The following is a 27,545-nucleotide window of genomic DNA, read 5'->3' as shown; positions in this document are numbered from 1 at the left end:
AAAAAAAACAACTATGCTCTCTGTCTCCTGGTGCTATCAATAATCAAAGCTCATAGCCTCTTTGGCATTGTACAGAATATAAAATAGAGGTTACTGCCTTCAAGGGCTTTATGGCACTGAGCTATCTTTGTAGCAACATTGATGGACAGGACTTGCAAGGAATACAGAAAATAAGACTTGGTCTCAGTGTTTCTCACACAGCAATCCTTAGAGTTATTTTTAACTCTGTTATTTTTAGGTGTAGTTTTAGTTTAGTTTAACTCTACTTATTTTTAACACTGGAGCAGAGAAAAAAAATCTGAGACTGTCTGTGAGCATCAAATCACAGACAGAAAAAAGGAAATCAGGAAATAACCTAAAAGGAAGCATAAAAAGTTCTAGTGGCCAAAAAAGCTATAGTGTTAAGAAAAATTTTAAGTGTAAATTTAAAAAAATTGTGAGCTACAAAGTTATAGATATTTCTAGAGGCACATAACCTGAAAAGAGTTACCAAATTCAGTAAAGCTATTTGCTGATTTAAATTTTTAACTCTTGGCCATTAAAAAATAGGGGAGAAGAGGGGAAAAGAGAGACAGACAGGCAGAGGCAGAGACAGACAGAGATAAAGAGATAGAGAAAGAGACACAGAAGGGTGAGTGGGAGAGGGAGACAGAGAGAGACAAAAGATAGGGAGAGAGAGAGAGCGAGTGAGAGAGAGAGAAGAAGGGAAAGAGTCTAGGCAGCAGCAAATTAGAAAGATGATGGAATGCTTAGTGTTACTGAGGAACTTTGGCAAATGGATACCAACCAATTTGGAAACAAAGATTTTATGTAATTACAGTGAGACTGGAGATGGACTTTGCAATTCTAGGTCTCTTGGGAAACTTGGGGAACATGGAAGGAATGTAAAATCAAGGCTAAAGTTGGGGAGGGGGTTATTAAAATATTATTTCCTCCTGCTCTGGAGAACTCAAGAAGAGAATAAACGTACCGATTACTTGCATGGCTGGTTCCACGTCTGTTGTGGCTTCTTCCAGCAATGACAGGAGCTTGGCTGATATGTGATGCACCGATTGGATGTTGCTAAACAAGCCATCCGCGTCAAACCTATCAATCTGACGAAACACAAACACTGAGTTTGGGCAGACAGAAGGTGCAATGTATGTTCGCTTTCTCTTAATAAGCTGTAAGCTGCTTACACACCAGCTCATGACACTTTAGCAACAGTTGTGTAAACACCCCTATTTGTGATTTCCAGAGCACAGACACATTTTTCCACCAATCCCAAAACAAAGCTGGGTTGATGCCCTGGTTACCTGCCTTTATTTCGAGGGAGTTGTGTACATTGGATAAGTCAAGCCTCCCATCCCATAATCCCCACTGGCATCATCTTGAGAATAAAAGTAAAATGTCTGAAGAACACATACTGTTTACTTCTACCCATCTGTCCTTTTTAGGGGAAATACATACCAGAACAAGTGAACTCAGAAGTCTTTATTGCTCAGTCAGCATAAATTGTAACTTGTTCTGGATAGATGCCTTTTTCACAAAGCCATTCCAAAAGCAAACATCCTGAAAGTGCTGACAAGTCAATGTTTAAGGGTTGTCATAGTTTAAAAAAAAATGAAATCCTATTGTTATCTATCCAAAGCCTCCAGTGAAAATCAAGATTAAGAATCAAGCATTGTTTTTACCTGTAAATTGAAATGTGACTATATCTCATTGAATTTTCTAAAATAAGTCTAAAATAAAGTTTTAAAAAATTCTGAAAAGTCAGTCTTTGTGAGATGAATTGGCTTGCCCCAGGTGGCCCAGTAGCCTAGCTGGCATGGGAGCCAAGGCCCTCTGACTCGTCACTTGACTACTATCTTTCTATTATACCATACTGGCTCTTAAGAAAGATTTCCATTAAGATGGTTCCATTTTTCAAAGGGTTTTACCCTTGAAGAGTTAAGTTTCAGTTATCTGGAAAATTCATTGTGTGAAACATAGAATCCCCTTGTGGTGATGAGGCCCAGGAAGCATTGCTATAGTTGTGGTATTATTTAACAATCACCTTTGGACTTTCCCCTACATGGGACAGGCAATATACTAAGGCTCTCCTAATGACCTGAAGAGGAAATGTGACTCCTTTAAACACTAACTTAATGACATTCAGACTGGCTGCCTTGGGTAGTTGTGGGTTTTTTTTTCTCCCAGACTACAACCTGTAGCTTTTCAATACTTTTAACTTCTATAGTAGAAGCTAATAATGAGGAATTTTGGCCTTTGGAGCAAGCTCGTCTGGCAGAGATGAAAGCAGGCATGGACCACAATCCAGGGGACCCCTTCCAAGTTCCCCTCTCATGCCCAGATTGCCCCAAAGCTCTGTTGTCCCACTCTCAGGCTAAATGTGTTTCAGAGAAGTATATTCCCTGCCCCAGACCGGTATTACCCCTGGCATTTCAAGGTAGCCCTCATTCCCAGACAGAAAACACTGATGGGCCCATAAAAAGACTTCTCTTCCTAGGTAAAATATGGGCCAAGAAAGTGCTTATACTAGGTTGCTTAAAAGGGCAGCATCTTTCCAAAAGTCCCTATCTCACTGACTGTATTCTAGGATCAATCCATTAGAGTTGTGGAATACTCTCCTTTCATCCCCTATATGCAGAGCCAAAAGCAGGAAGGAAACATATGCTCCACCAGGATGTCAGCACCCATGGGTAAGATCCTAGTCACCTCACCCTAGTTATAGCTCTGATTAAACTATTTGGTTTGCTACACTACACAGTTCATACAGAAGTGACGTGACGCTTTTTAAGTATGCTGATTGCAAACAGAGGTCCAGAGCTACATAACTGTGAAATCCCTGAAAGAGAAATGGGTTGTCCACAATAGGGGTATACACTGCAATATCATTTGTTTTGTGCAATGGACGCATTCCAAAAGATGTGTATGAATCAACTTTTTGTTATTTGAATTTATTTTAGATATAATAGAGACAATCTTCAATAAATTGCTTTGTCAAGCAAAAAGATTCTTTCAAAATATGTGTGCATGTGTGGAGGAGAAGCAAAATTGTTAATGTTTCTGTTTTTTTACTTCAGATTTTCATAAACATGAGAGGCCACTAATATTGATATGAAGTATTTATCCAGTGACTCTATTCTGAAAAGCTTGGAGTGGTTTAGATGCATTATTGTATGTATCGTAACAATGTTCTTGTTAATGGATCAGCTGTATTTACCATGTCATAGGTAGTAAAGCAAGATGACATCTGATTATTCAAGGTCATGCAATAAGTTAATGATAAAGCAGAGACAGACAAAGTCCTATTATCTTGGTCCTGTTCTTTACTCCCTAATGTTGAGTAAATGAATGAATGAGAGAATAAGTTTAACTTTTATTAAGAGCTTACTACGTACTAGGTACTGTGCTAAGTTCAAGGACATAGCTTCTGCCTTCAAGGAGCCCACATTCTAATGCAGTCAGGAAATAGTGTTTTGGTCTGGGAAGTCATAGATATGACTAGTGGAAAAATAGGGCACTGCATTGACTTGCCCTTTCCATAGGCAATGTTAGTTTTTCTTTTTTTCACCTTTTTTTTTTTGTAATTGGGTTTTTGTAACTTGGTTTGTAATTGGGCAAAGTGATTTGCCCAAGGTCACACAGCTATTAAGTATCTGAGGCTTCGTTGAACTCAGATCCTCCTGACTCCAAGGGCTGGTGCTTTATCCACTGCGCCACCTAGCTGCCCCAGAAATGTTAGTTTTGATCTGATTACAGTAGTGGGGTTGCAGGGTGGGGTGAGAGGAGAAGGTTCAGTACGTACTTTATTGCATGACAGAATACTAAATACAGTGCTCAGTGGCTTAGTTCATTCATTTCAATAAACATTTCTCAAGAACCTACTATGTTCTAGGAACTGGGGACAAAAATAAAAAAGCAAAACTCCTTTACCACAGTGGGGAAAATTTCTTACCTGAAATTTAAGGTTCCTCTTTGTATGGCTTTGAGTTTTACATCAAACACTTGTTTTCCCCTCTCTATTCCTTAAGTTAAGTTACCTGCCTGCCCAATTAAAAATCCAAATCAATTTAACAAAGGGGCTATCTCATTCTGCATTCTATCTATAATCTTCCTTCACTGCAGATGCTTAAAAACATTAAACAATAATAATATAAAGCTTTAATTCAGTTTTCAAGGGCAGAAAGGTTTAAAGATAAGTTAGTTTCAATACTCCTTACTATTACTTTGGATGTGTACATTTTGTAAGTCATGAAAGTGACCACCTCCTTCCAAATATTAATGTAGCCTAGGGCAATTTTTGAAAAGGAAAATTCAAATGGCACTTCAATTTCTCGGGTTACAAAATCTCAGGAAATGCATATGACCCCAAGGGGAAGGACCAACTAGGTGTAGAAAGGTAAATTCTTGAGTTCTGGAAAGAGATATGATTGCAAGGACTTGATTTAGGACCAAAACTCTCCAGTTTGCTGCCTTGTCAAATTAAGTGGGAACTGGTTAGGTATCTACTCAAGCTGATCTATCTAGATGGAATGTGTTCTGAAGAGTTCAGTTTGGTAGACCTCACGCCAATTGAATGTCCTGCCTATGGACGGAATCCCCTTAGAGACTCTATACACATGGAACACCCAGGTGAAAAGCTGACTGTTGGCCATACAAAGGTATAATTTTCCAAGAATAATTTCTTTGTCTTCTGCTCTGGTCAGACTTCGTCTAGAGTGCTGTGTATAGTTCTGGGCTCCAGAGTTTAACAAAAGCAATTAAAAGATGGAGAGATACCAGAGGAGGACAAGTAAGATGGAGAAGGCTCCTGGCTCCATGCTTTCCGAGGACTGGTTTAAAGATATGGAGATGTTTAGCCTAGAGAAGAGAAGATTCAGGGGGGATGTGCTAGATGTCCTAAACCAACAATTGTAAGCTAATTATTAGACCATCGTGTGGAAGGGGTAGAATCATAGACACAGAGTTGCAAGGGACCCAAGAGGTCATGCGTCCAGCCAATTCATTTTATAAGGCAGCTAAATGATGCAATAGATAGAGTGATGGAGTTAGAATCAGGAAGACCTTAGTTCAAATCCTGCCTAGATGTGTGACTCCAGACAAATCACTTAAGCTCTCAGCCTCAGTTTCCTTATCTGCAAAACAAGGATGATAATAGTATCTACATCCCTGGATTGTTGTGAGAATAAAATGAGATGACAATAGCTATATAAATGCGAGACATCATTATTATTATTTTATGGATGAGGGAACTGAAGCATATAAGGATTAAGTGAGAGGTTACACAGTGTATTTTTTTAGGTAGGATTTGAAATTGGGCATTCCTGGCCTCAAGTTAAGAACTCTATCTATGAAGCCACCTAGTATATTAAACATGTTCTGTTTGGTCCAAAAGGGTTGAACCAGCATTAATTGATACAAGCTGCAAAAAAGTCCTTTATGACTGTGCTGAAATCTTTATGATTGTGCTGAAATACTGTTGTACTACAAGAAATGATGAGCAGGATGCTTTCAGAAAAACCTGGAAGGATTCATGTGAACTGATGCAAAGTGAAATGAGCAGAACCAGGAAAACACTGTACACAGTAACAGCAACATTGTACAATGATCAACTGTGAATGGCTTAGCTATACTCAGCAATACAATGATCCAAGGCAATTCCAAAAGACTTATGAGAAATTCCCTAGAGAAAAAAACTGATGGAGCCTAAAAGCAGATTGAAATATACTTTGTTTTTTACTTTATTTCTATTGGGGGGGTTTTTGGAGGGTGTCTGTGTTTTCTTTCACAACATGACTAATATAGAAAAAAAGTCAATACTTCCTAACATAACTGTCCAAAAGTAAGATGAAATGCCTTGGAAGCAGAGGGACCCTTCTCTTTAAAGGCTGGAAGACCCATGGTCAGGTGCGTTGTAATGGAAATTCCTTTCAAGTATGGATGGTCACTGATGTCCCTTCCGAAAATTCTGTGATTTTGTGGCCCTAACAAATGTGCTTTGGCTATACGGGCTCAGTCTTAGCTAGGGAAAGAAAAGTGGAACATGGAAGTTAGGGATGGACTATTTATTCATTCACTAAGCATTTTAATAGAGTTCTCCCAGACCACAATGCCAGGCCATCTAACATAGAGCTGGCCCTCTGGCAATCAGGATAAGAATGTGAACACCTGGAGAGCAGAGACTCTCTTACTTGTTAATTCTATCCCCAGAATTCTTAGCATGGTGCTTTGCACAAATTAAGCAGTTAATAAATGCTTTATTCATCCATCTATCCGCCCATTCATTTGTTCTACAGAATCCCCAGGCAGAAGTCTCCAAAGATATCTATACCCTCAGCTCAGTATGTAGAAATGACCTAATTCTGATGGATGAAAATGTTAAAAAAAAAAGTGTTTCAGATTATTTATATATGCATTATATAAATACATATTGGATCATACGATTTCAGACTGGAAGGAAACGTGAGGGCTATCTAGTCCAATCCCTTCATTTCAAGAGAAGGGAAGTGATTTGTTTGCCCTGAAATTTGCAAATTTTATTTTCACACAGTCTCTCTAATTCCAAAATCATTGCCTTTGGCACTAACCACATTGTAGCAATGCAAATTCAACATTCTCTAAATAAAGTGCATACCCTATGGACACATATAATAACAGTCAACATTTACATAGCATTTTTCGGTTTCCAAAGTGCTTTACAAATATTATCTCATTTTATCTTCACTGGAACCTTGCTATTATTATCCTCACTTTACAGATGGAGAAACTGAGATAGACAAAGTTGAGTGACTTGCTCAGGTCACACAGCTAATAGGCAGGATTTAAACTCTGATCTTTCTGTCTGCAGGTACAGGGCTCTATCTACTATACAACTTAGCTGTTTACATATAAATCAGTGAAATCAATATTGTAAGGAATTTAAAAGAAGAGTGGAGATGACACAGCCTAGTACAGTGGATCTGGAGTTGGAGGACCTGGATTCAAATCCTGCTTGCAAATCTTAGTACCTGTTTAACCTCAGGCAAGTGATTTAAGTTCCCTAGACTTTCTTCTTGTTGTTATTCAGTCATTTTCAGTTGCATTCAGCTCTTCATGACCCCATTTGGGGTTTTCTTAGTGAAGATACTGGAATGGTTTGCCATTTCGTTCTCCAGCTCATTTTACAGGTGAGGAAACTGAGGCAAGTAAGGTTAAATGACTAGCTCAGGGTCACACAGCTACTAAAGGTCTGAAGCCAGATTTGAACTCATGAAGATGAGTCTTCCTGACTTCAGGCCTGGCACTCTATCCACTGTGCTACCTAGCTGCCCCTATTTCTTCTTTATCTGTAAAACAAAGGATTTAGGGGCAGCTAGGTGGCACAGTGAATAAAGCTCCAGTCTTGGAGTCAGGAGGACCTGAGTTCGAATCTGGACTCAGACACTTGACACTTACTAGCTGTGTGACCCTGGGCAAGTCACTTAACCCCAATTGCCTCACAAAAAGGGGAAAAAAAAGGATTTGGACTATCAGGGGTGGGGAATCTATGGCCTTCTAGGTCCTTGGGTACAGCCTTTTGACTGAATTCCAGTTTTACAGAACAAATTCTTTTATTAAGGGGATTTGTTCTGTGGAGTTTGGATTCAGTCAAAGGACCTAGAGGCCACATATGGCCTCGAAGCCATGGGTTCCCTACCCCTGGATTTGGTCCCTAAGCTCTCTTTCAGTTTTAGAGCTATAAGGCTATGAAATTTGCAAACCACAAGTTTAACAGTCACTGCAAATTCCATCAACTTTAGGAGACAGATTTGTTACATTAGCAATGCAGATAATTAACCAAACGCGTAATTGGCTCCATTGTATCAGAGTGCAGTTCCCTGGATGGAGCATTTGAGGTCATGTGATCAGCGAGCAAGTGGGCATTTATGACTTTTTTTAACATGGGGTGCAGAGCTCTATCTTTTATATTTAACATTAGAAAGAGAACCTCATTGGCTTTAATTACAATGGCCTTCGCTGCCAGAGAAGAACTATTCAGTACTCATGGTTTCTGTCTGGTTTGCTTAACAAGTATAGGTTCAATCTAGAGAAAGAGTCGAGTATCAGAACAGCATTCACAAAGGGCAAGTCTACCATGCAGAATAATCGGAGGGAGTTTGATATCTGAGTACACCAAACACCTTGTTTTAAGTTGGTCTTACAGCCCCCAGACAGTCTTACAGTGAGGCTGCAGTGCATTTCCCCCAAGTGGACATCTGGGTCCTTAGTCAATGCTGAAACATTATGGAGCCGAAGAGCTAGATGGCATCGAGGATAGAGTGCCAGGCCTGGGGTCAGGAAGATTCATCTTTCTGAGTTCAAATCTGGCCTCAGCTGTGTGACCTTGGGCACTTAAGTCACTTAACCCTGTTTGCCTCAGTTTCCTCATCTGTAAAATGAGCTGGAGAAGGAAACGGCAAACCCTTTCAGTATCTTTGCCAAGAAAACCCCAAATGGGGTCACAAAGAGTCAGACGTGACTGAAAATGAGTAGGGAAGTAGTGGAAGGATGGACCAGGGCCTTGGTAGGGAGGTGGTAGTAAATGTTTAACAACCCCAAAAATGTACACACAATACACTTTTAAGTTTGATCTGCATTATTAATATTTTCTCCATCACTTGGGGTCAAACTCAAATAGAAATGGAGGTCAGTAAACTATAAGGATAGTGCACTAAGTGGACTTAGAAAACTACATATTGACATTATGTGCATTTTATTGTATTTTCATTTATTCTGTTGAACATTCCCCAATCACATTTTAATCTAGTTCAGCTGTCCTGGGGAATGTTGTGGCCTCTGCCCAGCCAGGGGGCTCAGGAGTTTGACACCTGTTGTCTACATAATCAACAAGACAATAAATTAAGTCCTGGTCTGTAGCATTTGCCAATTTTCCAACATGTAAATGCTCACATGAAAATTTCACACTGGATCTTGAGAGCCTTCTGAGCTAACTGCAGCACACCCCTGGTGCGGGACCATAAGGACAGAGCAGAATGTGTTGAGAAGAAAGGGCCAAAGATTGCTTTTTTTTCCGGGGTTTTTAAAATTAAAATGGAAGAAAAGAAAGGAGAAAGAAAGGTGAAGAAATAAAAACTGCTCATTGAGCATAAAGAAAATTTAATGGCAGCAGGGGAGGTTGGCAAGAAACATTTGGCAACCAGTGGGCTAGGGTAATTATCCAATTAATATGGTATTTATTTAGACAGTTGGCTTACAGATTACAAAGCTGTGCAGACTGAACCAGTGCTTATTCCACCAGGTTTCGTACAAGTGCTCATTTATATGTGTGAAATTCCTGCAGTGAAGCCGGAATCCATATTAGCTAATTGAGTCAGACTGCAGGTTGAATTTGGGTCCCTGCTAGCCAAGCTTCCTGTGAGTTAATCTTCCAGTTAAATGCACAAATTACTAGCTAATTGCCCTGATATGTTCTAGGTCAGAAGCCATTAGTGTGGATAGACCAAAATTAGTGAAGATTTCAATTGAACTGAACCGGAGAGCTGAACTGTTTGGCCTCCGTGATGCATTGACTCCACATGGAGGTCCATGAGATTGAAGCTGCCCAATGGAGCTGAATTGTGATTCAGGTTGAGTCATCTCTAACTATAAATCCATAGACCTTGACTTCATGGGGGATGATTTTCATGGTGAGAGGATTGATAAAGTCATCAAAAGATTTCATTTGTGTCTAATGTTGGAAATATCCTCCACTATAGAACTGCTCTGAAGCCTCATTGTGTGATGGCGATCACTTTAAATTCTTGAAGGTTGTGGTAATAGAGTTTTTGACAGGTCACTGAATTGCAAAATCGCTGAGTTACAAGGCATCTCCAAAGTCATCAATCCAACCCATTCCTAATCAAGAATTCCTTCTACAACATAGCCAATGATTTTAACCACTGTTTGTAAAGCTCCAAAAAGCTCTAATTGTTAGGAAGCTTTTCTTTATATCCATCTTAAATCTAAATCCCAGCACTTTCTAATCTACACCATTGTTCCCTGTGTTGGCCTGAACTGAAGCCAGCAAAACACAAACCCAATCCCTAGTATTCCACATCATGTCCCCCACAAGACTTCACTTTTTTTTTTAGACTCACCATCCCTAGTTCCTTAAACTGATCTTCATATGTCATGGCTCCCAGTTCCTTCCCCGTCCTGCTATCCCACCAGCTTGTCAAGGCACTTCCTAAATATGGTGCCCAGAACCAAACACAAACCACATGTGGTCTGACTAGAACAGAGCATAGTAGGGTTTATCACCTTTATCTATTTGGACACTATCATTTCTGAATTAAGCATAGTTTTTTTGTGGGGGCAGGTGGTGGTGGTAGGGGCCCTGTCAGGTAGCATGGTTGATTCATTTTGAGCTTAAAGTTTACTAACCCGGACTTGGGAGGGGAGGAGCCAAGATGGCGGAGGGAAAGCAGTGATGTGCTTGAGCTCTCTCCCAAAGCCCTCCACATACCTAAAAAAAATGGCTCTAAACAAATTCTAAAGCAGCAGACCCCACAAAAAGACAGAGTGAAACAAATTTTCAGCCAAAGACAACCTGGATGGTTGATGGGAAAGGTATATCACGCCAGGCAGGGAGAGGAGCACAGTTTGGTGTGGGCGCTCAGGCTGCAGTGACCCTGGAGCAGGCCTCAGAGGACTGAATCATGGGCAGCTGTGGCCATTTCCAGACGTTTCAACCCCTGAACACCAAAGACAACTTAGAAGGTCAGTGGGAAGAGTTTGTGAGAGGAGCTAGGTCTCAGCCTCAAGTCTCGAGGGTGGCATGGGGCCGCAGCTTTTTCCTGAGCTTCTGGCCCACAGACTGAGGGGGAATTGAGTGGCTGATCAGAAGGGGATTGCAGGGATCTCTTTGCCAGGGTTGAGGCAGAGATCTCTTGCTTTACTGGTGCTTGGATCTGGGTCACAGTTCTGAGGGGCGGTCCTGGGGCGAGGAGGAATGCTGGTGCGGTGGAGCTTGTTGTGGCGGTGGAGAGAAAACACCTCGCCCCTTATCATACTACCTTGGAAGAACTGAAAATTTACAGGTCCCTAGAAGTACCTCTGAAAACAGCAGCACAAACCCCCGAAGCTTGGGACAGTACACTCTTCACATCGGAAGCAGACTTTTACCTTAACAAAGAGTTTAAAATTCAAGTAATTGGCCGGGATCATGAATAAGCAGTGCAAAAAGAGTCAGACTATATTATCTTAATTTGGTGACAAAGAAGATCAAAACATACAACCAGAAAAAGACAAGAAAGCCAAAGCTCCTACATCCAAAGCCTCCAGGAAGAATATGAATCAGTCCCAGGCCTTGGAAGAGCTCAAAAGGGATTTTGAGAAGCAAGTAAGAGAAGTAGAGGAAAAACTGAGAATGATGCAAGAAAATCATGAAAAACAAGTCAACAGCTTGCTAAAGGAGGCCCAAAAAAATACTGAAGAAAATAACACCTTAAAAATAGCCTAATCCAAATGGCAAAAGAGGTCCAAAAAGCCAATGAGGAGAAGAATGCCTTCAAAAGCAAAATTGGCCAAATGGAAAAAGAAGTCCAAAAGCTTACTGAAGAAAATACTTCCTTAAAAATTAGAATAGAGCAATTGGAAGCTAGTGACTTTATGAGAAATCAGACACTGCAAAACAAATCCAAAAGAATGAAAAATTAGAAAACAATGTGAAATATCTCATTGGAAAAACAATTGACCTGGAAAATAGATCCAGGAGAGAGAATTTAAAAATTATTGGACTATCTGAAAGCCATGATCAAAGAAAGAGCCTAGACATCATCTTTAAAGAGATTATCGAGGAAAAATGTCCTGATATTTTAGAACCAGAGGGCAAAATAGAAATTGAAAGAATCTACCGATCTCCTCCTGAAAGAGATCCCCAAAGGAAAACTCCTAGGAATATTGTAGCCAAATTCCAGAGTTCCCAGGTCAAGGAGAAAATATTACAAGCAGCCAGAAATAAACAATTCAAGTATTGTGGAAATATAATCAGGAAAACACAAGATTTAGCAGCTTCTACATTAAGGGACCTCAGGGCATGGAATATAATATTCCGGAGAGCAAAGGAGATAGGATTACAACCAAGAATCACCTACCCAGCAAAACTGAGTATAATCCTTCAGGGAAAAAAATTGTCATTCAGTGATATAGAGGACTTTCAAGTATTCTTGATGAAAAGACCAGAGTTGAATAGAAAATTTGATTTTCAAATACAAGACTTGAGTGGAACATGAAGAGATAAACAGGAAAGAGAAAATCATAAGAGACTTATTAAGGTTGAACTGTTTACATTCCTGCATGGAAAGATGATATTTGTAACTCATGAGACCTTTGTTAGTACTAGGGTAGTTGGAGGGGAAAAAATTATATGTAGGTATATATAGATATAGATAGATAGATAGAGGGCACAGGGTGAGTTGAAAATGAAGGGGTCATATCTGAAGAATAAAATTAAGGGGTGAGAGAGGAATATACTAGGAGAAGGAGAAAGGGAGAGGTAGAATGGGGTAAATTATCCCACAAAAAAAAAAAACAACAGAAAAGAAAAGTCTTTTACAGTGGAGGGGAAATGGGGGAAGGTGAGAGGGAATTAGTGAATCTTATTCTCATAGGATTTGACTTAAGGAGGGAATAACATACACACTCAATTGGGTGTGGAAATCTGTCTTACACTACAGGAAAAGAGGGGGGCAAGGGGACAAGAGAGTAGGGGAATGATAGAGAGGAGGGCAGATTGGGAAAGGGGGTAATCAGAAGCAAATACTTCTGAGGAGGGTCAGGGTCAAAAGAAAGAATAGAATAAATGGGGGGGGTGGGATAGGATTAAGGGAAATAGAGTTAGTTTTTCACAGCATGTCTACTATGGAAATGTTTTGCATAACTGCACACATATAACCTATATTTAGTTACTTGCCTTATCAATGAGGGTGGGTGGGGAGGGAGGAAGGGAGAAAATTTGGAACCCAAAGTTTTAAAAACACGTTTAAGAAAAATGTTTTCACATGCAACTGGGAAATAAGAAATACAGGAAATGGGGTACAGAAATCCATGCTGCCCTACAGGAAAATTGAAGAGGAAGGGGATAAGAGAAGGGGGGGAGAGATAGAAGGGAAGGCAGACTAGGGGAAGGGGTATTTAGAATGCATGCCATCTTGGGGTGGGGGGAGGGGCGAGATGGGGTGAAAATTTGGAACTCAAAATGTTGTGGAAGTAAATGTTGAAAACAAAAAAATAAATAAAAATTACCATAAAAAATTTTTAAAAAAGTTTACTAACCCCTCCAAAAAATCTTTGACAGTTTTTAACCCAAGCTTTTGCCTATCCATGCCCCACCCCACCTCCATCCTAAATTTGTGATTTTGACTTTTGGACCCAAGTATAGAATTTTTAATTTATTCTTATTAAATTTCATTTAAAATAGATTTAGTTCACTGTTCTAGTCTGCCAAGATCTTTTTGGACACTAACTGTGGTTGGCTATCACTCCCTGCTTTTGTATTTGTTGCCAATTTGATCAATGTCCCATCTATGCCTTCAGCCAAGTCATTTATTAAAATGTTGAAAAAACAAAGGACCCAGGACAGATCCTTGGGCCAACTCAATAGAGATAACTCTTCAATTTGACATTGACTCATTCATGACCATTCTTTGAATCTGAACATTCACGCCATTCCACCTAACTGTGCTATCATCTCTTTCATATCTTAGTCCTTCCACAAAGCTAGATGAGCGATTTTGTTAAATGTTTTGCAAGCCATAAGGGCTTTGTTTGGGACCAATGACAGACTCTAATCATCTGAGGACCAGCCTAGCTAAATTTTAAAAAAATCATTACTATAACCTGGACCATCAGCCAATGGTTTTATTGCTGTTAGAGGAACACAAGAAGACCATCTACCAACAGGGGCTTGCAGTCTGCATCATCAGCGGAAGTATCCACGGCAATGAAATCATGGATGCTTTAGGTCTTATGAAGGTAAGTATCAGGAGATCAAGTCTGTAGCTTTGTTCCTAGGGGTGGAACATTAGATGCCATCTAGTCACGCCTATAACTGGACAAAAAGCCTTCACAGTTTCCACCAGGGAGGGGCCAACAGGGTTGGGGGGACTCTTGAGGTAGCTCCTTCTACTTTTAGATGACTTTAATTATTAGGAAACCTAAACCTGCCTCTCTATACCGTCTGCCTATTGCTCCTAGATCTGTCCTGTAGGACCAAGGAGAACAAACCATAGTAATAGCTAGCATTTATACAATGCTTTATGGTTTGCAAAGTGCTTTACAAACATTATTTCATTTTATCCTCACAACAATCCTATAGGTGCTGTTATTGTCCCCATTTTACAGATAAGGAAATGGAGGCAGAGGTGAAGTGACTTGCCCAGGGTTACACAGCTAGTAAGTGTTTGGGGCAGGATATGAATTCAAATCTTCCTGATTCCAGGTCCAGTGCTTTATCCACTGGGCCACTTGGGTGCCTCTATTCCTTCTCACCCATGGTAGTCCTTCAGATTCTCAGACATTGTAGTTGCCCTCTGCTAGACCCAATTCTGTTTGTCTGTGTCTTTCCCCAAATTTGGCATCCAAAAGTATTCAAAATATGGCCTCGTCAAAGCACAGAACAATAGAATCCTCATAGAATTACAGAATTTTGGTACTGAAAAAGACCTTCTTGTCCATCTCTTCCAATCCATACTCAACTAAGACTTTTTACTACAACATTCATCCATCTTTTGCTTGAAGATTGCATTGGGTGAACCCGCTAGGTTCTGATGCACCTTACACCACTTTGGGGCAGCTCTAGTTGATAGGGATTGGTTTTCCTAACAAGGAGTTTAAATTTGCATCTTTTCAGTGTCCTCCCCTTGATCCTAATCCACTGGGTTCAAGCAGAAAAGATCAAGTCCCTCTTCTACACTGACATTCCATCAAGTGCTTGACGAAGCTGTCCAATCAAAACTAAGCCATTTCTTCTCCAGGCTAACATCCACAGCCCCTTCAATGTTCCTCGTATGCCACAGCCCTGAGGCCTCTCACCACGATGGTCCTTCTTGCACATCCTATAGCTTGTTAATATCTTCACTGAACCATGGTGCCCAAAACTGAACCCAGTGGTCCAGATGTAACCTCTTCTCTCCTGCTCGGCATCTCACACCCCATCATCTAATGGGGGAGACACTATGCGTATAAAGAGCTACATGCAAGATACATACAGATGAGAGAAATTGTTATTAATAATGAATGATTTGGGGACATCCAGAGTTCCCCCTTTTTCTATAGTCCTCATTTGAAAGTTCAGTCTCTTGAAGGACATTACCGATAATGAAACTGAATTGACTCCCCTCAATATCCCCTCACTCAACCTTACCAGAAATTTAATCGAAAGTGGGGAAGCCCATTGTGCTCTACTCAGATTTGAGTGGGGATAAATTCTTTGATTAGATTGCCCAAAGCTGGGGGTGGTCTGGATGTAGAGATAGTCTCTTTTTCCAAGAGTGACAATGATATTACTCTCTCTGTCCCTTATTGAAGTGAACCTGCTTCTCATTGTAATATTCATCCTTTCATTAGTTGTTTACCAATTGGAGTTGATTGCCACCTTCAGGAATACCCACTGTTCTAAGGGCACATAAACTGTGAGCCCACTGCCATGATGGATCTTTGGCATTCAAGAGTGCCACTGACCTCTTTTATTAATAAAATGGTAACATTATTAATAAAATAATTAATAATAATAATTAATAAAATAATTAATAATTCATTATCGGTAATGTCCTTCAAGAGACTGAACTTTCAAATGAGGACTATAGAAAAAGGGGGAACTCTGGATGTCCCCAAATCATTCATTATTAATAACAATTTCTCTCATCTGTATGTATCTTGCATGTAGCTCTTTATACGCATAGTGTCTCCCCCATAAATTAGGCCTTTCAAACTTTTTAAACTTCACACAGGGAGACAGAATGTACATGTACGAGTGTATTTTGACAGACCGGCTATTTCCTCCATGATTTACAGATTATTGCATTTTGTTCAACCATTTCCTCTATTTACCCGTATCTACCCTAGGCTGGAGAAGCATGTAGTATCTATTCTGTGTATTAAAACTTGAGACCCTTCCACTCACTGGACCCTCCTACCATCTCCCTGCCCCCAGACTTTTGTTTTTTCCAATCTTCCCTTTTTTTCAAGGCCTAACTCAAATCTGCTCACTCTATGGTAATCCCTGCCTTCTTAACTGCTATCAGAATGAATTTCTGCCCAACAATTAATCATAGTATGCATTTTATTACCTCTTTTTCTGTGGTCTTGAACTACCATTTAAATCTTTGATTGTTATTTGGCTTTTTATAAAGAACAGCAGAATCACCGCTGAAAGAAACCTTCTAATTCATCCAACCTAACCCAATCCCATCATTACACTAATAATAATATAATGATACCTAATACTTACTTAGGATTTTAAAGCTTGCAAAGCACTATACATACACACACACACACACAAACATATATGTATATGCATATTCTCATTTGATTTTCACAATTGTGTGAGACAGGTACTATTATTACCCCATTTTGCAAATTAAAACAACAACATGGAACAGAGCCTTTCACATACAGTCATACAGCATAGAAATGTTTGAGGGAGATTTGAACCCAGATCTCCCTGTCTTCAATTCCAGCACTCTAGCCAATCTGCCACCCTAGCTATTTCAAATGAGGAAACTGAATTTATCTTTTGAAGGCAAAGATGGTCTCTCTTATATTATCCATATGACCTCAGGCAAGTTATTCACCCTCAATGAGGCTGTTTCCTCAACAATATTACTACCTACCTCACAGGGCTGCTCTCAAGAAATCACGATGCAAACTATAAAAATGAGTTGTTATTATTATTATTATACAGACATTCCAAGAGTCTCAGTGCAATTTTAAGCTATGACAACTTAAAGTTAATTGCACTAAGACTTTTGGGACACCCCATATTCAATAAAAATAATAATAGCTAACATTTATATAGCACTTATTATGTGCCAGGCACTGTGATAAGCTCTTTATATATAATTGTCTCATTTGATCTTCACAACCACCCTGAGAAGTAGGTGCTATTATCCCCATTTTGCCGATGAGGAAGCCAAGGCAATCTGAAGTCGAGTGACTTACCCAGGCTCACACAGCAAGTAAGTACCCAAGAGGCCAAATTTGAACTCAGTACTTCTCGACTCCAGCCCCAGTGCTTTACCCACTGTGCCAGATTTATTTGTGTCTCTCAAAGAGCTTAACATAGCTCTTTGCCTCACAGATATTTAGGTCTAACATAAATCTCGACTCTTTTCTCTCAGGATCCCACCTTTCCTTCTAATAGGAAATATTTGATACCAATATCCTTGGCGCTGTCAAACGGTTCAACCTCAGAAATTGATAGGATTTTATCAGTGGAAATGACATTAAAAATGCATTAACGTTTTCTTTGACCCTGCACCCCAGGAACCATAAGACTTTTCCATCTGACTTGCAGCTGAAACTTTCCAGATGTCTTGTCTCCCTCATTAGAACATGTGAATATGGAGTATCTTCCTTTTCTATTCATATACCCAGCAATTAGAACAATGCTTTGCACAAAGTAAATGTTTTATAAATGTTTTTTTCATTCATTCCTCAAAACTCCAAGCTGATTGTATGTACTGTTTATCTGGCACTTAGCCTTTACTCCCTGGTAGTGTTGGTCATTTTATCATGTGTACAATATGCAAAGTCTTCTTTCCCTTAATTTGCCTACAACTTGTTTCTGTTCCTTCACGTCAGTCTTGTCTGACTCTTTGTGACACCGTTTGGGGTTTTCTCGGCAAAAATAATGGAGTGGTTTGCCATTCCTTTTTCCGGGGGATTAAGGCGAATAGAGGTTAAGTGACTTGCCCAGGGTCACACAGCTAGTAAATGTCTGAGACAGAATTTGAACTTAGATATTCCTAACTCCAAGTTTGGTGCTTGAGCCACTAGGCCACCTAACTATCTGATAGATTGATTAATTAGTTTAGTTCTGACGACCCCAGTCTATGACTTCTTTCTGGGTTGGAATCATTTCCGTTGGACCTGGAGTTTGTGTGCCTAAGCAAATCTGTGTTGATGACAATTGATGCTAGGCTTAACATGGCCCGTGTCATGGGGGGAGGACATTAAAAATGTTTATAGCCCTGACATAATTGTTACAGGCATTCACACTGAGACATGGCACTTTCACAAGGAAAAACAACCAATAGCTCTCATTTAAACCAGTAAGTCCTGAGAAGAGAGGTAAGGAGCATGAGATCCCCTTCCACAGATGAAATGAATTCATTGTCTTAGATATTAAGACAGATCTGAGTGGCATCTTACTCTCTTTAAATTCCAGGCAGTACCGTCCCTGCACTGAGATGGGAAATATTCTCATTTTCCTCCTCACTAGACCCAGTAGGTTTTGATTTGGACTATAGATTATCAGAATTAAAGGAAGCAGGAGACTTCTCACTGAAGGAAACCTTTCATGTGCTTGTAAATGTATCAACAAGGGGGACAGTTTCAATCACAAAACCATAATATGAGGATTAAAAAAAAACACCTCATCTTTCTTGATCTTGGGTTTACTGAGCAGGTTAGGAGAAGAGATTTCAATTCCATAAAAGGGTATTTCATATACCAGAATACCAATGTATCATGGCTTCTATGCCCGACTCAATTTGAATCCAATACGACAGCAAAGCCCATCTTTCCAAAGAGCCACACACAGTGGCAGGACCTCTCCTAAGTAGTACTGGGAAGAACCAGCTCAGAGGGAAGTCTGCTAACTCTCATATATGAACATCATACAGTCTCTACTTCTGTGATACTATGTACATGGAAATGTCCATTAACTTAACTTTACTAAGCTCAGAATTTACAAAATTAAACGTCAAATATATATGTACATAGGTATGCACATATATTATTATTAATAATAGTAACTATATATAGCATCTAGATACCAAGCTAAGAGGCAGCTAGGTGGATAGAGTGCTAGGCCTGGAGTCGGGAAGACCTGAGTTCAAATTCAGCCTCAGACATTTACTAGCTTGTGACCCTAGGCAAGTCACTCGACCTCTGTTTGCTTTAATTCACTGGAGAGGGAAATGGCAAACCACTCTAGTATCTTCCTCAAGAAAACCCTATGGACAGTATGGTCCACTGGGTCACGAAGAGCTGGGCATGACTGAACAATGACAGCAAGTGTGCCAAGCACCTTGTTAAGCATGTCTCATTTGATCTTTAGAACAATCCTCAGAGATAGGTGCTATTATTATCCCCATTTTACAGATGAGGAAACTGAGACAAATAGAGGTTAAGTGACTTGCCCAGGGTCACATAGCTAGTAAGTGTCTGAGGGTGAAAATGAACTCAGATTTTCCTGACTCCAGGTCCAGTGCTCTAACCACTGTGCCACCCAGCTGCCATTGTAGCCTCATAGTTGGTAGTACAATTTACTCCTGTATGGTTTGCTTTTTGGGCCGCTAGGTGCTGGAGTGCAAGGCCTTGAGTCAGCAAGATTCATCTTCCTGAATTCAAATCTGGCCTCAGATAATTACTAACTGTGTGACCCTGGGCAAGTCACTTCACCCTGTTTGCCTCAGTTTTCTAATCTATAAAGTGAGCCGGAAGAGGAAATGGCAAACCACTGCAGTATCTTTGCCAAGAAAACCCATAATAGGGGTCACAAAGAGTAGGACACAACTGAACAGCAACAATGGTTTACTTTTAACGTTTAACATTTCCCAATGGAATTCTTCTCCAACTTGTAGAGACTTTCTTGAACTAACAAAACTTTATGAAAACGAGAAGGTTGAGGTTTTTTGTTGGTTTATTAAAGACTGTATCTCTATCTTGCTTAAGTTTGATGTACAGGGGCTACTTATGGGCCTTGTTCCACTCCAGTAAGCATAGACGTTTTGACCTTCTCTGTTTCTAGCCTGGGTGGATTCATTGCTCATTAAAGGTCTCCTTAGGTGAGCTCATATCCATTCCCCACCATATTAATGAGCTATGGCTTCACCCACTGCAGTTCAGTACTCCCAAACTCAAGCAATCTGCCCACCTCCGCCTTGTTGGTAACTGGGATTACAGTCATCCATCAATATATTCATCCTGAAAAGATTTTTTTTAAGGTGGTAAAATGGATACATTAATTTGAACTATAATTCATGGAAAGTCAGTATAGCCTGCTTTCTTAGGTTAGAAAATAGGAATAGGGGAAGCAGGATTTCAGGAGCAGGACAAGTTATACAAGGGAAATTGGTGAGTTAAAGGTGAAGAAGATGTTTTAGGTACAAAGTCACAGAATCACTGAATATTAGAGCTAGAAGGAGCCTCATGAAAAGAAATCCCCTCTACACCTCCCCCAACTAAGAGTCATGGGCATCCTCTAACGATGTGGTGGTCCTTTCTGTTTAGGAAGGTTTAAATGGCATCTAGCTGAAATCTACCTTGACAACTCCTACCCTCACTGATTGTTGTGTATCACGTGGACACAGGAGGTCTCTGGGGATGGAAAATCCGCTGCCTCCCAAATATAAACTCTGCAAGTGGTCAAATTAGGAAGGATACAGCAAGACTGTCATTTCTTCCCTCTTTCTGGACCAGTGCAGTAAAAGACAACATTAACATTTTCATTGTCATGCCAGATTATAGTAAGATTGTTGTTTTTGAGGCATTTTTCAGTTATGTCTGACTTTCCATGACCCCATTTAGAGTTTTCTTGGCAAAGAAACTGGAGTGGTTTGCCATTTCCTTCTTTAACTCATTTTACAGATGAGAAAACTGAGGAAAACAGGGTTAAGTGACTTGCTCAGGGTCACACAGCTAGGAAGTGTCTGAGGCCAGATTTGAACTCAGGAAGATTAGTCTTCCTGTCTCCAGGCCTGGCCTCTATTGGCTATGCCACATAATTGAGCCATTAACACTATGGTCTTCTCCATTTTAGTGTGAATGAATTGTTGGGTAGCTATGCAATCCCAAGTTTGATTAGAACCTTACCAAAATGATTTTCCAGGCCTAGATAATTAGTATATGAATACCACAAGAACAGTACCATGAGTATCTTGAGTACTGTTAATGACAATACTCTTGTCAGCCATCATGTTAGCCATTCCTCCCAGGTTTTTTCAACCTTTAAATTTGGCAAATATGGCATTGATGCTTTTACCCAAGCCATCAATAAAATTTTGTGTAGCAAAGGCCTTGTGCAATTCACAAAAGATTTCCTTCCAAATTGGCATTGATCTGCTAATAATTGTTCTTTGGGTCTGGCCATTCAATCTTTTCCAGATCCAGCTAAATGTAATATAATCTAGTCTATATGTCTTCATAGGGTCCACAAGCATAGTGTGACACTTTGTGAAACAAATGCTTTGGTGTTGTATGCTTTCAGTAGAATGTAAACCCCTTGAGGGTAGGAATTGCTTCCCTTTAGTATTTGTATTCTCAACACGGAACATAGCACACACCATAGCCATAAATATTGCTTGTTGATTGATTGATAAATGCTCAAAAAATTCTCCCTAGGAAAGGTAATTACTCCCACTGGGGATTGTGGAAGGCTTAACTGTAGCCCCTGTATGTACATTGTCCACATCAAATTTATTTTCCAAGTAGATCATTCAGATGTGGGTTCCATGAGAACACAATCAATATACTTAAATATGCCTATATCTTATTCTTCTCCTACCTGTAAGCTTCATCAAGGCAAGCACCATATTTTATCTAAACCTTTTAGCAATTCAGGTAGGGTTCTGCCCTTAGTTGACACTTAAGAAATATTTTTCGAATTAAATTTCAAGAAATATTTGTTGAGGGGGGCAGTTAGGTGTCTCAGTGAATAGAGCTCTGGCCTTGGAGTCAGGAGGACCTGAGTTCAAATCCAACCTTAGACACTTGACACTTACTAGCTGTGTGACTTTGGGTAAGTCACTTAAACCCAATTGCCTCACCAAAAAAAAAAAAAGAAATATTTGTTGAATTAAATCGAATAATATTCAGTTATCCAGAAGGACCATAAAATTATCTTTCTCAGATACTTGAATACTCTGCCCATCATGATCTGGACCTATGTAAGAAATAAATAGAGAAACATAAGTTTAATTTTTCATAACATTCTTCTATTTGTGATTGAAAATGACCATGAAAATGATGAAATTGAAGCTATCTATGGTCATATGAAAAAATGCTCTAAATCACTGTTGATTAGAGAAACGCAAATTAAAACAACTTTGAGGAACCCCTCACACCTATCAGATTAGCTAATGTGACAAAAAAGGAAAACGACAAATGTTGGAGAAGACGTAGGAAAATTGGGACCCTAATGCATTGTTGATGTAGTTGTGAACTGATCCAACCCTTCTGGAAAGGAATTTGGAACTATGCCCAAAGGGCAATCAAACTGTGCACACCCTGTGATCCAACTATACTACTACCAGGTCTGTATCTCAAAGAGATCATAAAAAAGGGGAAAGTACCCATATGTACAAAAATATTTATGACAGCTCTTTTGCGGTAGCAAAGAATTGGAAATTGAGGGAATGTCCATCAATTGGGGAATGGCTGAGCAAGTTGTAGAATATGAATGTAATGGAGTACTATTGTGCTATAAGAAACGATGAGCAGGTGGATTTCAGAAAAAACCTAGAAAGACTTACATGAACTGATGCTGAGTAAAGTGAGCAGAACTAGGAGAACACTGTACACAGTAACAGTAACACTGTGCAATGATCAACTATGATTGACTTAGCTCTTCTCAGCAATACAATGATCCAAGGTAATTCCAAAAGACTCATGATGGAAAATGCTCTCCACATCCAAAGAACTGATGGAGTCTGAATGCACATTGAAGCATACTATTTTTTTTTTTTACTTTTTTTGGTGTTTTTTTTTCTCCCTTTTGTTCTGTTTCTTCTTTCACAACATGACTAATGGGGAAATATTTTACATTATTGCACAAATATAACCTATATCAGGTTGCTTGCTGTCTTGGGGAGGGGAGAGGGGAGGGAGAAAAATTTAGAACTCAAAATCTTTCAAAAAATGAATTTTGAAAATTGTCTTTACATATAATTGTAAAAATAAAATATATTAATTTTTTAAAAAGGAAAATGACAGTGCATAGTGATGCAAAATTACAAAAAATAGCCTAGTCCCAAAGAAGAGGCATAAGAAGATATCTCCTTCCATTCCTTTGAAGAGGTAGGAGGTCCCCAGATAAGAAGTGATGTGCATATTTCCAGATTTTTAAAAAAATAAGCATTGGTTTTGATTATTTTATTCTCTTCTTCATCTTTTCAGTTCTTACATGCCTGCACTTCTTATTACTGGGAAGGATGAGGCTGGTAGTCTACTTGAGCTGGAAGGTTATGAGCAGCAGTAGGGCTCTCTGAGAGTGGGGAAAGGGAGGGATGCAGGGGGGAAATTAGGCAATGTAAAAACAAAAGATATCATTGTAATTTATTTTTAGAAAGAAATATAGGAAGAAAATGATAATGCATTTAGTTTTAGCACTTGTGTAGTGTTTAAATTTTTTTTCATTTATTAGATTCCTTATTTGAAAGATAATTTTGTTTTTGCTCCCATTAATTAAAATTTGTAGATAACTTTTTTACTTTCAATAATAAGGACAACATCATAAACACAATATTATACATATTGTTCTGAATATAAGGCACTAACTATTCAGCATTATTATACTCCGCTTATATTGCAGAGTTAAATATCTACTAAACAAACACGGCAACGCAGAGTCTTACATTTTCTCTTCATAAGAAAAAGCTTATGGTCAGGGTCAGGGACAAGATCAGAATCAGCTTGAAAATTCCATCAGGCTCTTTTGTTGCCTTCCCCCTTGTATGTGTAATCACTTTCAAACACAAGCCAGATAATCTGTCAAGATTTCCCTTTGTTCTCACTGTCAATGTCAATAACACAGAGGATGTCCTTAACTTTGTCTGAATCTCACTTATCCAGAACTTTTGAACACAGAAAAGAAGGTGCTAATTGAAAGAATCCACAGGTCACCTCCGCACAAAAACAAAACAAAGCAAAAAAGCAAAAACAAACAAACAAACAAAACCTTATGCTGCAAACTCCAAGATACGTGGTTGTTAAATTGAACAATTTCAGTAATAAACAATAAACCTGCAAGAGACTAGGAGAAAAAAACTTTGAAAGGAAAGGAAAGGAAATTTGAATGATACAAGACTATTCAACAACCATCCTCCACAGATAGGAATAGATCTCATATGTCCAAAGTCTGCTGTCTCCAAGAAGGACTCAATATTGAAAGCTGTGAACAGCTTTTGTTATCTTGCAATATGAAGCATAAATAACTGCTCTATTAGTGAAATACAGGGGCTACTTTTTGTAGCTTTGACAAGGTATTTGTGGAGGGAGCAGGAAATTAAGGTCTTTGTGAAATCAAACACGTAGCATACCATAGTGATCCAATCATTTGTCACTCATTCATTTGCTCATTCAAATTTCACCTTCCTTCTCCCCCATTCAGGCTCCGCTCACACACATACACACAAGTGCTCATACTTTCTGTGGTTTCACAAAGGATCCAAATTTGGGAGGGATCCAGGAGCTCACTTAGTACAACCCTTACTCAAGACATGAATCCCCTCTACAATACCTACAAAAAACTGAACTTCTGTTTGAAGACCTGCAGTGATAAGAAGCAAAACTGAGTATAATTCTTCAAGGGGAAAAATGGATATTTAATGAAGCACAGGATTTTCAACCATTCCTGATGAAAAGACCAGAGCTGAATAGAAATTTTGATTTCCAAATACAAGACTCAAGAGAAGCATAAAAAAGGTAAACATGAAAGAGAAGTCATAAGGGAACTTCTAAGGCTAAACTATTTATATTTCTATGTGGGAAGATGATACATGTAACTTCTAAGAATTTTATCATTTTTTTTAAGGCAATTGAGGTTAAGTGACTTGCCCAGGGTCACACAGCTAGTAAGTGTCAAGTGTTTGGTCTGAGGCCAGATTTGAACTCAGGTCCTCCTGACTTCAGGGCCAGTGCTCTATCCACTGCACCACCTAGCTGCCCTGAATTTTATCATTATTAGGGCAGTTAGAAGGATTCTACATAGAGGGCATAGGAGTGAATTGATTATGTTGGGATGATAAAAGAGGGGGCCAAGAAAGGGTTTTTACAGTAGACAGGAAAATGAGGCAAGAGATGACACTGAACCTAACTCTCATCTAAATTGGTTCAAAGAGGGGAAAATGTATATATGTTCTATACTCAATATATATATATATATTACATATATATAATACACACATATATGTATATATGTATGTATACATATATACACACATATATACATACATATATTACATATATATATACAAAATATATATATGTTCTATACTCAATATATATATATTACATATATATACATATACACACATATATACATACATATATTACATATATATATATACAAAATATATATATGTTCTATACTCAATTGAGTATAGAAATCTAACTTAGCCAACATGGAAGTAGAGGGGAAAGAAATAAGACAAGAGGGGTGAGGCTGAGAAAGGGAGGGCAGATAAAAAGAGGTATCGGTCAGAAGCAAACAGACTTTAAAGAAGGGACAGGAAAAAAAGAGAGAAAGATAAATAGAAGAAAATAGGATGGAGAGAAATGCACAATTAGTAATCATAATTTTGGATGTGAATGGGATGAATTCATTCATAAAATGGAAGTGGATAACAGAATGCATTAAAAACCAGAATCCAACAATATATTGTTTACAAGAAACATACTTGGAACAGAGAAACACACACAGAGTTAAAATAAGGGGCTAGAGCTAAATCTATTGTGCTTCAGCTGAAATTATAAAAAAGGCAGGGACAGCAATCATGATCTCAGACAAAGCAAAATCAAAAATAGAACTAATTAGAAGAGATAAGAACGGAAACTACATCTTGCTAAAAGGTACCATGGACAATGAAGTAATATCAGTATGAAACATATCCGCCAAATGGCATAGTACCCAAATTCTTAAAGGAAATGTTAAATGAATTATAGGAGGAAATAGTAAAACTATACTAGTGAAGCACCTCAATCTCACTCTCTCAGAAGTAGACAAATCTAGCCATAAAATAAATGATAAAAAAGTTAAGGAGATGGTTAGATTAGAAAAGTTAGATATGATAGACTTCTGGAAAAAAATTTAATGGAAATTGAAAGGAATATATCTTTTTCTTAGCTGTACATGGCATCTTTACAAAGACTGACCATGTATCATGGCATATAATCTCACAATCAGATGCAGAAAAGCAGAAATATTAAATATACCCTTTTCACACCATAATACAATAAAAATTGCAGCCATAAAAGGACTATGAAAGCACAGATTAAAAATTAATTGGAAACTAAATAACCTAACCCTAAAGAATGAGTGGGTCAAAGAACAAATCATAAAAACAATAAATAATTTCATTAAAGAGAATGACAACAATGAGACAACATACCAAAATTTGTGGGATGTAACCAAAGCAGTACTTATGGGAAATTTTATATCTCTAAACACTTATATCAATAAAATAGAGAAAGAACAGATCAATGAATTGGGCATGCAACTGAAAAAAAAAAAACAACAGATAAAGAACAAGTAAAAAAAAAACCCTTCAATTAAACACCAAAATGAAAACCTTGAAAATCAAAAGAGAGATTAGTAAAATTAAAAGTAAGAAAAAATAAACTATTAAATAAAACTAGGAACTGGTTTTATGAAAAAAAAAAAAACCCTGGGAAGACTTATATGAACTGATGCAAAGTGAAGTGAACAGAACCAGGAGAACATTATACACAGTAACAGCAACATTGTAAGGATAGTCAACTGTGAAAGACTTAGGTACTTGGACATAAATGTTTGTTGAACTGAAATGAATTCCAGATGCCCTAATCTTCCTTATTACTTTTCTCTGGAGGCATTCCATCTCATCAATGTTCTTCTAAAATGTCCTTCCCAGAGCAAAATACACCAAATATGGTATAGACTGGAGTAGCAGAAAATAAGATTTTTATCTTGCTTCTATTAATAAAGCTGAGAATCTTAAATCTAGAATTAGCAGGATTCTAGCTAGTCTAAGTGTCTTGCCAAATGGTGCCCAAGTTGTAAGCATCAGAGATGGGATTGAACCCATATCTTCTGACTAGAGCCATTGCTCTTTCCACAATAACCTGCTACCTCTTCATCTACTATTAGCACTTTTTTTTTTTGGTCTGCCTCACACTGCTCATTTGTATTCAGCTCATAACCCACTACAGTCTGTAGGGTCTTTTTCAAATGAACAACTTTCTAGCCTTATGTCTCTCATCCTGTACATGGGCAGGTGATTTTTTTGAACCCCTATCCCCGATTTGACACTCCTCACTAATTAAGCTTCAGGTTATGAGCTTCAACCTTCTGAGATCTTTTGGCATCTTAAATCTTAAATCCAATATATCTGTCCTAGTTT

The 27,545-nt window shown here is 38.7% G+C and overlaps 1 protein-coding gene across 1 annotated transcript in view; it reads right to left on the bottom strand.

Moving 5' to 3' along the window:
* ARHGEF38 (Rho guanine nucleotide exchange factor 38) overlaps positions 1 to 27,545 on the bottom strand; it is a 122,088-nt gene that overhangs the window by 73,427 nt on the left and 21,116 nt on the right. The window contains exon 3 of the mRNA XM_027837300.1: positions 971 to 1,094. Within this exon, the coding sequence (XP_027693101.1) occupies positions 971 to 1,094 (124 nt within the window). The remainder of the gene's footprint in view (positions 1 to 970; positions 1,095 to 27,545) is intronic.

The sequence above is a fragment of the Vombatus ursinus genome, unplaced genomic scaffold, assembly GCF_900497805.2.
Source record: "Vombatus ursinus unplaced genomic scaffold, bare-nosed wombat genome assembly UNPS02014821.1, whole genome shotgun sequence".
NCBI lineage: Eukaryota > Metazoa > Chordata > Mammalia > Diprotodontia > Vombatidae > Vombatus > Vombatus ursinus.
The sequence above is the reverse complement of the archived record's forward strand: the minus strand, read 5'-3'. Positions and strand labels throughout refer to the sequence as shown.